The sequence below is a fragment of the Protomyctophum bolini genome (genome assembly GCF_963924005.1).
Source record: "Protomyctophum bolini genome assembly, chromosome: 22".
Classification (NCBI taxonomy): Eukaryota; Metazoa; Chordata; class Actinopteri; order Myctophiformes; family Myctophidae; genus Protomyctophum; species Protomyctophum bolini.
Window position 1 is genome coordinate 24,362,651 of NC_137883.1, and position 15,602 is coordinate 24,378,252.

The 15,602-nt window shown below is 43.7% G+C and overlaps 1 protein-coding gene across 6 annotated transcripts in view; it reads right to left on the reverse strand.

The window, feature by feature from the left end:
- LOC308310040 (disabled homolog 2-interacting protein-like) overlaps positions 1–15,602 on the reverse strand; it is a 239,254-nt gene that overhangs the window by 37,455 nt on the left and 186,197 nt on the right. For all 6 annotated transcript variants that reach the window (XM_080756077.1, XM_080756079.1, XM_080756076.1 and 3 more), the window contains one exon: positions 317–461. In XM_080756077.1, the coding sequence (XP_080612203.1) occupies positions 317–461 (145 nt within the window). The remainder of the gene's footprint in view (positions 1–316; positions 462–15,602) is intronic.

Here is a 15,602-nt window from a genome sequence, read left to right on the forward strand (position 1 = left end):
CCCCTCCATCCCTCCTCCTCTCCACTCACCCAGCCCTTCCCCTCCATCCCTCCTCCTCCTCTCCACTCACCCAGCCCTTCCCCTCCATCCCTCCTCCTCCTCTCCTCTCACCCAGCCCTTCCCCTCCATCCCTCCTCCTCCTCTCCACTCACCCAGCCCTTCCCCTCCATCCCTCCTCCTCCTCTCCACTCACCCAGCCCTTCCCCTCCATCCCTCCTCCTCCTCCTCTCCACTCACCCAGCCCTTCCCCTCCATCCCTCCTCCTCCTCTCCACTCACCCAGCCCTTCCCCTCCATCCCTCCTCCTCTCCACTCACCCAGCGCGTCCTGCAGGTACTTCTGTCCCACCAGTTTGAGGTACTCCTCGATGGCCTTGGTGGCCAGCGTGTTCTCCCTGAAGATCAGGTGCTCGTTCTCGCCGCAGCGGTCCACCTCCGACATCATGAGGTCCGTCAGGAAGTCCTGCAGAAAGAGAAGGATTATAATTTAGGACACGCTCATCTAGAACTACGAAGAAGTCCCAATAATTGCTGCAACAACTGCACATGTTGTTCAAAGATTGTTGGACAACCACTTCAGAGACTCTATACTGTACATCCACATATGGTAACGGCATCCTACAGTTAGCAAGGAATATCACCTCAAACACTAGCCATGTTTTGTATGGAGAGTATAGGTTGCTGCCTTCAGGAAGGAGATATGGTGTTCCAGCATACAATAAGGTCAGACTGAAGAGGTCCTTTGTCCATCAGTCGACTTTGAGGCTTAATCAGGATTTTGGGCGGGACTAGACGGAGCTGTGGACATTGCTCTTGCCTTTATGTTTCTTAATGTGTGTAATTGTATTTTCTTTTCCGTTTTGTGTTATGTCAAATGTTTGTATATGTGTTGCATACAAGGCCGCAGACAAATGTCAGTGCAAACTGACAATAAAGTACTATATCATATAATTTCAAGTGCGAGATCACTTCTGTAGAATGAGGGTTTTGCCATTTTTATGATATATGATATGATATATGATATTATATGATATGATATGGTATATGATATGATGTAGTACTTTATATTGTCAGTTCACAATGACATTTGTCTTGTGACCCAGCAGCCAAGTATGCAGAACACATTATATACACACATTTGACACAGCACAAAGAAACAAGACAATTTACATACATGAAGACAAGAGCAATATCCACCGCCTAGATTACCCCGTGGCTACTAGTACAACTCCTGATTAAGCCTCAAAGTCGACTGGCGGACAAAAGGACCTCTTTAGTCTGACCTTATTGTATGCTGGAACACCATATCTCCTTCCTGAAGGAAGTATCAGTTTTCGACATAATGAGGTTTCTCATTATGTCATTCTCCAACTGACAGAGACGATATAACACAAAGAATATAGAAACAATCTCAGCAAGTTTTCCTCTTAATTTAGTCTACCAGTTCCCGGTTTTGTTCCCAACCTTTTAGGCTCCTTTCCAATAATCACAACAAGTAAAGGTTTGTATATCTGCACAGCAAGTACACAACAGGTAAAGGTTTGTATATCTGCTCAGCAAGTACACAACAGGTAAAGGTTTGTATATCTGCTCAGCAAGTACACAACAGGTAAAGGTTTGTATATCTGCTCAGCAAGTACACAACAGGTAAAGGTTTGTATATCTGCACAGCAAGTACACAACAGGTAAAGGACTTGTCGCATATAACTTGTTGCCGATCCAACCGTCCTTATCTGCCTCGTTCCTTTCCAAGGAGTCTCTCCTGTAACTGATTGTCTGTCTGCCAGCAGTCTGCTGTGCGTTGGACACAGACTGGTGGTGGCATGCATTGCAACGTGTCTGCCAAAGAGAGCGGTGGCATGTCTACGTCTGCCAACCACGATGTCCCATTTCACGAGACAATCCCAATGATTTGTGATTAAGGCATGAAGATTTCAGGTCAATTTGACTAATTTGTCTTCGTCGGGCGTCTACAGACGAATCTATGTAGCAGTGCCCTGTAGACCAGGTGCAGCTATTCAGTGCTGAGGTGAAAAGCTGCGCTTTTAATAATTGGTACACCTCAGCTATGGCTGCGCCCAGGGCACCCCTCCGTGGATGCGCACGGACACAATTGGCCCGTAATTTGGGGGTGGGGAGGGTGGTCATTTGTACTCCTACAGGGCTGTTCGCGCACCTGTCAGCGCTGCAGGGAGTGTTGGGTGGGAGGAGTAGGACGAGGGTCTACGTCCTCCCGGTGGGGGCTCCTCACTGGCAGGGTCAGAGTCAGTAGTGTGTGGGGAGGAATTAATTCATGACAGTTTTCTGAAAAACCCGTATGTTTCTGTATCAGTGGTGCTCAATATTTCATGTCAAGTACCCCAAAGATTATATGTATTTGGTCGCCTGAAAATATGTTGTTCCACGGAAAACCCCCCCAGAAGCAAAGATTTGAGTTAAAAAACGTTCGCTCTGAAAGAATATATATTTTATTATATATATAATATATATTTTCACGAATTATCAAAAATAGCAGACCTACAAGCTTGTAGCGAGGCACTCGGTGCTAAAGTATAACATAATGCTTCAAACACCAAAAGGTGTTCCCACCAAGAATGGGTTAATACATTTTTAGATGGGGCGTCCACTGGTTTAGGACCCACACACGTCTTCTGTCACATGGACAGGGTTAGAACGTTGCTTCTTTGGTGGCATGATTCCTTTTCTCGTTCTTCCTTCTTTATGTTATAAAGTTTAGGTTAGTTTATTTCAGTTCAGAGAGGCAGCGTTCTATCGAGGGACAGCGTTCTACCGGAAGCGATGAGAAGGATGGAGAAACACTGGCAGGAGGCCACCAAGATACAACGGCCCAGAGAGTTCCAATGCTGACCTAGATAATAATTATCTAATATAGTACTGTAAGTACAGCATGTGTTCTGGTAGAGAAGTGCTGTGGGTCAGGCAGAGCTGGCCCACGTTGCCGGTCTGTGAGTAATTTATGAACATGAGAACTGGAACACACATCATAGTGCTGTCCATATGGTGGTGCAATACTCCTCACTGCATTTATTAGCTCAACAGTGACAGTCACCAACTGCTATAACACACAACAATAATAATTGTTTACCACTTTAACCATATGTTTATACGTTGGCTATTCAAAAATAGCAGATGTTCACAGTTCACAGCTATTTTTGAACAGTTTTTTTAATATTTCTTTTAACACAAATCTTCTCTTCTGGTGGTCCCTGGCACAAAATATATTTCCAGTCTGCGACCAAATAAGATATAAATGCTGGGGGTCCTTGGCGCGAAAAGGTTTGAAAACCACACGTTTGTAGGTCATCATCGCCAGTGTTGTGAATTGGAATGCCAGCAGCAAACCGAACCAACCCAGGGACCCAGGGAAGGGCAGAGCAGAAGTGGAGAGACACACATTTTTTGGAAGGAGACTGAAGAGCGTGCGTGCTGCAGCATACTTGATCAGCCGAAACCAACGCAGGCTTACTGGCAGACAGACAGAGAGAGAGAGACAGAAAGAGAAGTTGCTGACTGTTTAGTAGTAGTGGAGCCTGGAGTACGGCCGAGGCTATCAGACCTAGCGGTCTGTCAGTCCAGATGTTGTGTTATTATGCTGCAAAACCGTCTTAAGTTGAATGAGTCATCCACTCATTTGGATCTGTCAACACACATTTCTGAGTGCATCTTCCCTCCCCCAAGTCCCATGGCACCTCGTTAGGCAGACGGAGCCAGCCAGGGAGAGAGGAGCAAAGTGACAGATCAAGAGAGAGAGGGAGAGAGATAGAGAGAGAGATAACACATGCACACACGCACGCACACACGCACAGGCGAGCATTATAGTGACAGAGCGAGAGAGAACGAAAGAGACAGAGAGAAAGAATGATCGAAAGGACGAGAGAGAGATGGCAGACATACAGACACACAGAGAGAGAGAGAGAGAGAGAGAGAGAGAGAGAGAGAGAGAGAGAGAGAGAGAGAGAGAGAGAGAGTATAGTATATAGTATATGTATAGTGACAGAGCAAGAGAGACAAAGAACGAAAAGAGACAGGGAGAGAGAAATAATGATAGAAAGAACGAGAGAACGAGACAGACAGAACGAGAGAGAGAGACAGAGAGAACGAGAGAGAGAGGAGACAGAGAGAGATAGCGAATGAGAGAGGGACAGAGAGAGAGAGAGAGAGAGAGCAGAGTGGTCTTTAAGAACACAGCCTCTCAGGCAGACAGAATGATGTATTGTGGAGCCTCTCAGACAGTTTCTATAGCTACTGTACTGCTAGCTCCTCAGCCAATCAGACAGTCTCTATAGCTACTGTATTAACTAGCTCCACAGCCAATCAGACAGTCTCACAGTCAGACAGTCTCTATAGCTCCTCAGCTAATCAAAGGCACACGGCAGGGAGCCAATCACAGAATCACACACTGATGTGCAGCAAATGGGGATTGTTTTTCTTTCTGTTAACGCAACATCATGTCTCATCTGCACAGTGCACACACACACACACACACACACACACACACACACACACACACACACAATATTCACGACCACCCCCCTCCGATCCTGCAATATGCAATACAAGAACACAGCAACAATAGAGCACCGAAGTCTGACGTCACTTTCAGTAGAGGGCGCCAATACACAGGTTAATGTATTTCTTTTATTTGCAGTGAAATCTTTATAGGGCGATTTTAGGTCGCTTCATATAAGAACTGTTTGAAAAATAAACTGACCACCCCGGCCTTTCTGTCAGGGGAGTGGCTGTGCGTCGTTAATGATTCCATGAGTCCATTCATATTTGACACAGCCAGTTTCTGGAGAAAATCTATGGAGATTACAATGCAAATAAAAAGTACACGAACCTGTGGATTGATGCCCTCTACCGACAGTGACGTCAGGACTTCGGTGCTCTACAATAAATAAAATTGCTTAAAAGTGAAACTGGACTGGGTAGGATCTTTTTTCTCCCTTTGAAAAAAGCATAAAGGTGCATGCATATATATATATATATATATATATATATATATATATATATATATATATATATATATATATATATATAAAGCTCTTTAACATTATCATAAAATAAGGCGACTTAAAAGAGGAGGACAACTTGGCATTGCATGAGTGTGTGTGCAGAGAGAGAGAGAGCATGCCTTCAGCCTGGCGGAGATATGTCGAAGAGAAACACACACACACACACACACACACACACACACACACACACACACACACACACACACACACACACACACAGCATCCAGTCAGTCAGTGGAAGGTAAAAGTCAGTCCAGTGCATTCAGGGCTGACCTGAATGCTGAAATGCACTGAAGTCCCAGTTCTATTGTTTAGAGTTAAAGGGTGCTTCTGGCATACCAGCTATCGGCTTTAAGCTTTGCTTGTGTTGCCACTGATGCCTTCATAATATTGCTGAGTCCGTGTTAAACCACCACGCCATTTTACGTCGTCGCCGTTTAAAATCGCGCGGCCGCGATAAAAGCTTCGGCAGGTTAGGAGAGACGGCAATTATAGGGCTGAGGCATTGACCTGACTTTAGCGCAAATGCATACACAATATTATGTGTGTGTGTGTGTGTGTGTGCGTGTGCGTATGAATTTACATTCTCTCTCTCGCTCTCTCTTTCAAAACAACCACCACGCCCACAGACCTGAGGAAGTCTGACCTTTGACGGTGAATGGTCTCCCACCCAGTCCTATTAGAATAGGCTACTTCCTTTTTTTGGAACCTCCAGCCTTCTATTCCTACCTACACCCCCCCCCCCCCCCCCCCCGCCCCCTTCTTCCTCTCACCGCTCCATATGTGGGCACGTCGAGGCGGTGAGAGAGACAGAGATCTGAATGGACTCACTAGAGTCAAGTATGCACTGTACTGTAACTGTACTGTAGATGGCGATGGAAAAGCATCTATAATAATGAGCTCTAATAATAATGATGAGCCATGTAGACACGTGTTTAGTCTAGCATGGTCTCTCCCAACCACCAAAGGTATGTTCATTTGAATCCAGCTGATTCCAGCAGCATGTCTACATATAGTACATACAAGTGCATACAAGTGCATACATGTAGTGATATGATATGATATGATCGGTTCTAGTGAGCAGAAAGAATCAATAATAAGCAGACTTGGTAACCTGAATGTAGAAAGTAACAGTAAAGTAAAGAACCTGGGGGTTATTATTGATTCTGAATTTAATTTCAATTCACACATTAATCATGTTACCAAGATTGCCTTTTTTCACCTTAGAAATATTGCACGAATCAGAGCCTATTTGTCCTTGGACGATGCAAAAACGCTAATCCACGCCTTTGTTTTTTCTCGGCTTGACTACTGCAATGCACTTTTTTCAGGACTGCCTAAGAAAACAACTGACAGATTACAACTTGTCCAAAATGCAGCAGCCAGAGTTTTAACTAGAACTAAGATGAGAGAACATATTACTCCAGTTTTGGCATCACTGCACTGGCTTCCGGTTGTTTTTAGGATTGATTTAAAAAAAAATTTACTTGTCTATAAAGCTCTCAATGGTCTCGCACCTTCCTACCTACATGACTGCCTGCCTAAATATGTCCCAAACCGCCCCCTAAGGTCTTCCACTGCTGGCCTGCTCGCTTTGCCAAAAAAAATGGCAACAAAAAAATACGGGGAAGCAGCTTTTTGCTTCTACGGGCCGTCGGCATGGAACAAGCTCCCACTGTACCTTCGTCAGGCAGCCTCTGTAGACATTTTTAAAGCTCAGCTCAAGACCCACTTCTACAACATTGCTTTTAATTGATCTTTTATTTTTTATTTTTGTTATTCATGTCCTCACTGTATTGCATTACTGCTTGTTTTTAATGTTGTTGCCTTGCTTTGCTTTTATCCTCCATTTTTCTGTAAAGCACTTTGAGCTGCATTTCATGTCATTTTCATGTCATACTTTATTGTCAGTTCGCACTGAAATGTGTTTTGCGGCCCAGCGGCCTTGTATGCAACACATATACACACATACATTTGACATGTAACACAAAAACAGCAATAAAAATACAGTTACGTACATAGAGATATAAGGGCACAGAGCAATGTCCACAGCTCAGTCTAATCCTGGCCAAAAACCTGATTAAGCCTCAAAGTCTGAGCTTATTGTATGCTGGAAGACCATATCTCCTTCCTGAAGGCAGCAACCTCTACTCTCCATACAAAACATGGCTAGTATTAGAGGTGATATTCCTTGCTAACCTTAGGATGCTGTTATCATACGTGGATGTATAGACAGGGCTTAAAGCCAAAAGAAATCCCAAGACTGAAAATGATTTTTTGCACATGACTGCAATGATCTCATTAAATGACCCCTATGAAATCCTCAGGACTGAAATCCGTCCCCATGACTGAGAACTTTAAGCCCTGTGTATAGAGTCTCTGGAGTGGTTGTCCATACATCTTTGAACAAATGTTTAGTTGTTGCAGCATTTGTGACTTTGGGGCTACAGACAAACATCCATACCAGGTGGTACTACAGTACTGAAGAACTACAGTACATAATAACAGACGTGAAAAACAAAAGAAGAATCCGTCTACTAGCACCAAAGCATCTTAAACGGCGAAGGAATCAGATTATTTGCTTTGTTTTCTTACACACTGATTCAATCTGATCATTCCATGACAGGAGATTATCTATTACTACTCCTAGGTATTTGTATGGACATAACTTGTTGATCGGTTCAACATGAATAGTAATGGGGGATCTGTGTCTCTCTAGTGGTGCACCAAATAAAATATCTTCTGTCTTTTTTGTGTTAATGATGAGTGTTGTTATCACCGTATTTACTCTGTGTTGGTGCAGTCCAGGATCACTGGATCTATCTAGAACTAAGTGAAATTAAAGTTGTATCATCTGAGTACTTCAGTATGTATTGATCTGGTGTGTGGGTGCGACATTCAGACAGACATTCCTCAGTACGACAGCCGTCATTATAAAGGGTGAAGAGTACAGCTGAGCTCACACAACCCTGGGGAGCACCAACATTAGTGGTTAATGCTGCGGAGAGGGTTGTGTTCACCTTCACCCTCTGTACTCTCTGTAGTAAGACAAGAAGCATAATACCAGTGAATTAAGTATGGATTCAGTTCCAACTGTACCATCTTTGACACTAGTATATCAGACTGTATTGTATTGAAAGCTGAAGAAAAGTCTAAGAACAGCACCCTTGCATAATTCTTATTTGACTTATCAAGGTGTTTCGTAATTAAGTGGACCAGTGTGCCAACCGTATCCTCTCTGCCGCAACCCATTTTATATAGTCTGATGTCTATAGTATTTTATATAGTCTGATGTCTATAGTATTTTATATAGTCTGATGTCTGTGTCAACAGTAATGTTATAGAGTGTCGCAGTCCCGACAAGCGGCCCAGAATAGAATTTCCAATTCATTGTTCCCATAGTTTCAGAAAGTAATTATTTAAAGACCTGTAAGCCTCGGACAAAGCCAACTTCGGATGGTGAACAAATAATTAGTAAATAAAAAAAGGGCAGGGTACAACACTTTTTTCAAATTATTTGTTCAGCCCAAAAAATTAGGTTTACTAGTATCCAGGGGAAAAAGAGAAAAACACACATTTAGCATGAATCCAATATTTAGTGGTTCATGCTGCATCTCGCTCTCAGCTAAGCTCCTTGGGCCTGAAGAACACTGAAGAACAGTTCAGTTCTGAGTACAGTTGGAGACTAGGGACCGTACTCACAGAGTAGTGTTTGCGTGTGAAGAATTGAGATGTGCTAGTGGTACTGATTCTGAACGACCATTTAGAAACCAAGGAGAAATGGAGGACACCTTTCACTGCTGCTATAACTTCATACTCTGCTGGTTACAGAAAACTTATGGAAGGCCTATGATTAGTATTATTATTTTGAGAATTGCAGATTATTCAACTACAGTTTTCTAAATTAATACGTGGATAATTTGTGCCCTGGGCATTGAGTTGTGATGCTCTAATGCAGATTGTACACCTCAGCTATCCTTCTCTCAGTCCCAGGGGTCTCGCTCATTGTAATGGGGACAGACTCCCACGATTCCCACGTGGGAGATGGATTGCTGAGGTGTAACGCTACACCTACCATCAGGTCCAAGGCACACACACGCAAGCCGTGCTGCTCTTCCGAGTTGCCCGGGATCAAACCCATGACCTTTTGGTCCAAAGTGGAGAGCTCTACCGATTGATTGGCCTGGCTCCATGATAAGACATTGTTCTCCTGCTCCACCGTACGAGGTATTTCTCTTGTTTATACAGATGACTGGACAAGTTGAATCAATACGAAGTGACCACAGTGTACAGCACTGCTCTCTTTGAAATGGTCACCTCTCCTAACGTTGATATGGATAAGCTGCACTGCTCTGACACAATGTAACCTGCTGGGATGACGTCCAAAAACAGACCAAACAGACCCCCTTCAGAACAAGACACTAAGCACTAGCAGCAGTGTTGCCAGATTTTGCGGGAGAAATAAACGACCAGTTCTATGAAAGCAAGCCCAAAAGAAGCGACGATAGGCCACATGAGCACTTTAAACTATGGATCGTTATTTGAAAATACGATTACATTATGACCTTGTACCAGTACCAGATTTGTGTTTAGAAAAACATGCAACATTCTACAAGTCGGGGGTCCTTGACATTAACTAGTTTGAGATGCACTGGTTTAAACATTAGGAAACAAGGCCAAATAAGCAATAAGCCTGCAAAAAAAAAACAACCACCAATATTTACAAGCAACGTTACAGAAAAACAAGCCCAAAGATGCTTGTAATTACTATTAGCAGACATGGCAACATAAGGAAAACAAATAAAGAAGGATCCAAGGTTGGATTGGATCGGGGGTCAAATCAACTAATCAAATGATTCCCGAGCGTGGCACGGCTCCAAGAGAAAGCTCAAATGCGGAGAACAACAACTACTTCTCAAACTTCTTTGGGCATCGTATCGTACATGCTCATATGCTCTGCTTCTCTCCCTCTGGTTCCACAGCTAATAAGGAGAAGATGAACATGTTCTCAGCTGGCTGCTGCTGCTGCAGCCAGATCACATCACAACATAAATAAATAAAAACAGCAATGCCTGCAACGGCGGGAGAGAGAGAGAGAGAGAGAACAGGAGGCAGTATTATGGGATGTGTGGGAGGTAAAGGAATTGAGTGGTAACTGCACAACACGTCAGCCGATCACATCAAGAGTGCTGCCAGCCTGCATCCATCCATCCATCTATATATCACCACGTCTGTCTGCTGTCTGTCTGTCTGTACGTGTGTACGTCTAATGCACGTAACTCGAGAACCCCACCGACTTCAAATCCGACACACACATTCCCACACCCCCGCAGGGAGTGCAGTGCTCTGTGTCGAGTCGGTCGGACCCACGGTTGTCCAGAACCGCCACAAAAGGCCTCTCTCTGCCTGCGCCTTCAGTGCCCAGGGTCCATATATGGTGCTGGCCTGTTCTGACATCACAACACTCCATATATGGGCAATAAAAGGGACACAGACAGATTGGTGGAACGGGTATTGCATAGCCGGGTGGGGCATGGATCTCCAACTTCCATCGTTACCGACTGGGTGCTCTACAGCCGGGCACTGGTCTAGTATTGTAAACTGAGCTTATTTGCTCACAGGACTCGACGCCGCTGTGAGCTTGTAGATCGGCTATAGTTACATACTACAGCATCACACAAACGCATCAAAAGTAGCAGATCTGCTAGCTTTAGTTTGAGTAGATCTGCTACGATCGATACTGCTACGATCGATACGATCGATACTTGTTTTGGATCCCTATAATTTTCACCTTTGACTCTTGCGCACGTTGTGAGCTTGCTATTTTCTAATAGACACGGGTTACTTTCTTTTCCCCCCCATTTCCTCACAAGTAAGTGTTTTGGACTTACAAGATACCCACCCGTCAATGACGATAATTACATTTTGTTTACCCTGCAATTTCACACAGAGCAGGGCTCTAAAACAACTATCGATTATTTCCCTAGTCTCTTTGTAATTATCCTATCGATTACTTTCTTTACGTTCATTATTTTATCACGCATCAACACATTGATGCACCAAAAGAATCTCGCGACACGTCGTCATTATTATAATCAATTTCAATGTTAGATTCCTTTCCTCAAACGACACCGCCCGGCGATAAATTATACATCAGGCTCGCTTGAGTAGAAAAATACCTTACATTAACTATCCCATTCTGGGCGGGAACCCCTTTTGGTGTTTTAAGCATTAGGTTATGCTTTAGCTGATGAAAAATAGCAGATCTACAAGCTCATAGCGCGGCACCGAATGCCGCGCTATGAACTTGTAGGTCTGCGATTTTTTGAAAAATCGTGAAAATGCGGTCAGCGGCCAATTACATATATTTTTGGGGGTCCTTGACATGAAAATGTTTGAGAACCACTAACATAGAAACATAGGGTTTTTCAGAAAACTGTCAGGATTCAGAAGACATTTTGTAGAATCATCCTCGTCTAAATGGGCTATTTGACTGATCGATGAGCCTGGTTTGCTGGCCTCAGACAGGCTGAGGAGGGAAAAACAGGAACCACTCCTCTCTCTCTCTCTCTCTCTCTATGACATCATCCCTGCTCCCTCGCTCTGGAGACTGGCTCTAGTATTACAGCCCGCAGCTCTTCCTTTGAGGGTCACACGAGGTCAACGCAGATGTCTGGAATCTGAGCAGAAACGCGGGGAGTGGCAGTTTAGAGTTTTACCCCACCCTCCCTCCCACAGGGCAGGCACGCAGGATAAGAGATCTACAAGCTCACAATGAGCCGTTTTTGAATTGATTCATTGAATACTTAATTGATTATTAAGTTTAAAACGAGTAATGCACTGTCTGGATGTCATCTTGAATGAGATTAACCCATTCTGGGTGGGAACCCATTTTGTTATGCTTTAGCTATTGAAAAATAGCAGATCTACAAGCTCATAGCGCGCCACCGAGTGGCACGCTACGAGCTTGTAGGTCTGCTACTTTTGAAAAATCGAAGAACGACTGACATTTTTAGAATCTGATCTCAGGTCAGAATGGGTTAATCAGACCAGTGTGTGTCCAGTGGAAACCTCGTATGAATCTGATCTCAGGTCAGCATGGGTTAAAACGGAGCACGATGCAGCATTGGGAATCAAAACGGGTGAGCTTCATTTTGATTGGCTTTTATTGACGTGTCGCTCTACACGTCATCACGCAGTACGTTTTAGTTTTAAGGAAGTAATTTGTATGGACTTTTGATATAAAATACACAAAAATGAAACTTTTCCCATTTTTTTGGCATCCATTGTTATAGGTATGCCCATATGATGACCACGGATATGGTCTAAAGGTGATTTCACTACACCTTTAATGGATGTGGCAGGGGACATGTTGTTGTTTTTTTGTAATACACGGTTAAAGTACATAGATTTCACGGCCTCTAGCCTCTTATGTTTTTCCAAGGCATGGATTGCGTCAATACTAGAAGCACGAATATAGGTTTTTAACATCATTATTTTAATCTCCTTTGAGCACCTGGTTGATCATTAGTATAACAAGCACCTATACTAACTTAACTGCCGAAAGACGGAGTGACTTCAAAGACTTTGAGCACCTACTAACTTAAACTGCCTAAAGACGGAGTGACTTCAAAGACTTTTTTGGGGAAGGTTTTGGGTGGCAGGTTGTTTTCTCCTGTGGTTTGACATGAAGATGTTCTTCTATTCAGACCGCAAGGTGAAACTACACAGGCTCAATGACATGACGCCTCCCTCGTACACACACACACACACACACACTCACACACACACCTCCTCTGGGCCTCCGTTATCATGTCAAGGCCCACGTCATTCTTTCATCCTCCATTCAGCTTGGAGCGTTTGTGTTTCCAGTACAACTTGTTACACCTGGGCATGAAGAATAATTGTACTTCAGCCCCATATTTGTAGAGACAAAAACAACAACAACAACAACACCAACACCGCTGCAGTTATATTCATAGTGCTCAGTGGAACTGTCCCTTTAGGGTGCTCAACAGTGCCACTTTAGGTCACCCAGCTGTATTTTGCAGCTGTCCGTACTCAAGAAAGACAGACAGACAGACAGACAGAGTCATTGGTTAGGCACCGCTCAAGAAAAACCAACTGAAGAACAAAATGAGGACATGACTATTGATACACGAGGTGAATCGTTGCTGTCGGGCAGAAACCTTTTATCTCCATATGCGTTTGTCACTTGTGCCTTAAGCCTTATACTCCTTCATACAAGAGTGGCAAGCAAAAGTAGAGCTTTTTACAAGCTCACAACGTGTTGTGAGGTTTCCGTCCGATAGAGACGGTTGATGTTTCACGCTGTGCTGAAAAGTGCAAATGAGGAGAGTTATTTTATTTGATTGATGTGCCTTATATTCATTCAGTCTTTTATCCCTGATTCTGCCTCCAGGGTATGGATCTATCTTCGCTCTCGCAATCTCTCTCTCACCCTCTCTCTCTCTCTCTAAAATGAGTGCACTCACTCTAAAAACCCACTGTTCTGAATGTGAGCTTCATACTGATGATTTTAATTTGTAAACTAAGACACATGGGGGGGGGGGGAGACTGTATTATAAACTTCTTCCACCTCGAGGCATTCTCCAAATGAGCACGTTAATCTTCTATATGACAATTATAAATACTGTGTGTGTGATAGATTGACCTCTCGCCAGTTATTTCTGTAGATAATAGCTGGTGGTTGGGGGGCGTGGACGTTTTTTTCCCCACAGCGCTCGGTGTGTTTGTAAGAGCCAAAATGGCCACCGTGTGAATACGGTTAATTAGAAGGGGGTAGGAGGACGTTTGTATTTAATTTAATTTAATTTAAGAGGCAAACTGTGCAGCAATTCACCAGGGAGAGGAGAGATCGGTTTGTGTTCGTTCAACCACATAAACCTATTTTTGGGCGTGTTACTATCGTGTCACATGTCTTACATGCGCTTGTAGATCGTCCATTTTTTGAATGAATGTGATTCTTTGTCTTGTGACGTGAATATTCTATAGCAGATCTGATCTACAAGCTTGCATGACACGTTACGTCACAAAGCATTGTGAGCTTGGCTAAGACAGGTTCTCAACCAGTGGTCCGTGGATAGGCCTACAATACAGACAAAATCGTAACCAGCGACAACAAAATATTTTGGGCCTGCGAGGCAAAATCTCATCAAATGGCTCAAATGCCAAATAAATAATGGACCTTGAAATAAAAAAAGTTTGAAAACCACCCAAAAAAAAGGGACCCAACTTAAGCTTGGACCCTGCGGTCAACAAAGTACATAGGGTTTAAGTCAGTGGTTCTAAAAATAGGGCTCAGGGACCCTCCGGGTTTCTTAAGGGGGTTCCAAATGGATCTTTAACTCTGAGAGTGTACAGATGGAACCACACTCTCAGAGTAAGGGACCAGGCACACCAAGCACTATGTATGCGATATACAATACACAGCATAAAGTGGATGGCAGAGTTCACACCACAACTGCAACAAAGTCGATGGTGAACAATAATAGCTCGGCGTGGGTAACTTGAAATAAAATAAAACAGAGAACCACTTTGAGTGGTTTAAGTGGTTGAATTAGTTTAAGTCCATGATGTGGTTAAATAAGGCTGACAGCTTTAGATACAGAAACTCTAAGATGAAAATGGTGCAATAATACCTCCTCCCTCAACACCTCCCTCAAGCTACTCCTCAGAGATTCTTCCTAACAAATTAAGACTCGAGACCACATTCTACAAATCCTGACAGTTTTCTGAAAAACCCTATGTTTCTATGTCAGTGGTTCTCAAACTTTTTCATGTCAAGGACCCACAGAATTATCTGTATTTGGCCGTGGACCCCCCCCCCCCCCCCCCCCCCCATCTGAAAATATGTTGTTCCAGGGACCCCCCCCCCAGAAGCAAAGATTTGAGTTAAAAACATTCACTGTGAAAGAATATATATTCCAAGATTTGCACACGTTTTCACGATTTCTCAAAAATAGCAGATCTACATAGCGTGGCACCCGGTGCTGCGCTATGAGCTTGTAGATCTGCAATTCTTTCAACAGCTAAAGTTTAAAATAATGGTTAAAGTGGTCAAAAGCTAAGACGACACAGATGCGTCCACAGTTCGGAATGGGCTAAAAACCTTCTCTCTCGTGTCACCGACCGACCGACCGACCCAACTGAAGAGGAGCAACTGCTTCCCTACAAAGGCAACTACAGTACCAGATCCATAACTAAACAGAATTCCCACCATGGACAGAAATGTTTAGATCATAAAAGAAAGACGTATCACTACCGTGTGGGCACGACTCCCAACAGCGCATATAGAGGGCTTGTGATTAGCGCTGTGTGAGGCTGCCAACGCTGCAGTTTGTTGCGTCCTGACATGGTGGTTTGGTCACAGACACGGAGGACACAGCGTGAATGAAGCTGTGAAACCTTCAGGTTGGAAGTAAACATTGCTTTTTCTTCCTGTTCGTTGCTCAAGGTCATGGGCAGCGGTGGACATGGAGTGAAGTACCTAAATACTATTTACTTACTGTGTTACTTAAAGGAGAATCCCATGCTAGAAGGCTTTC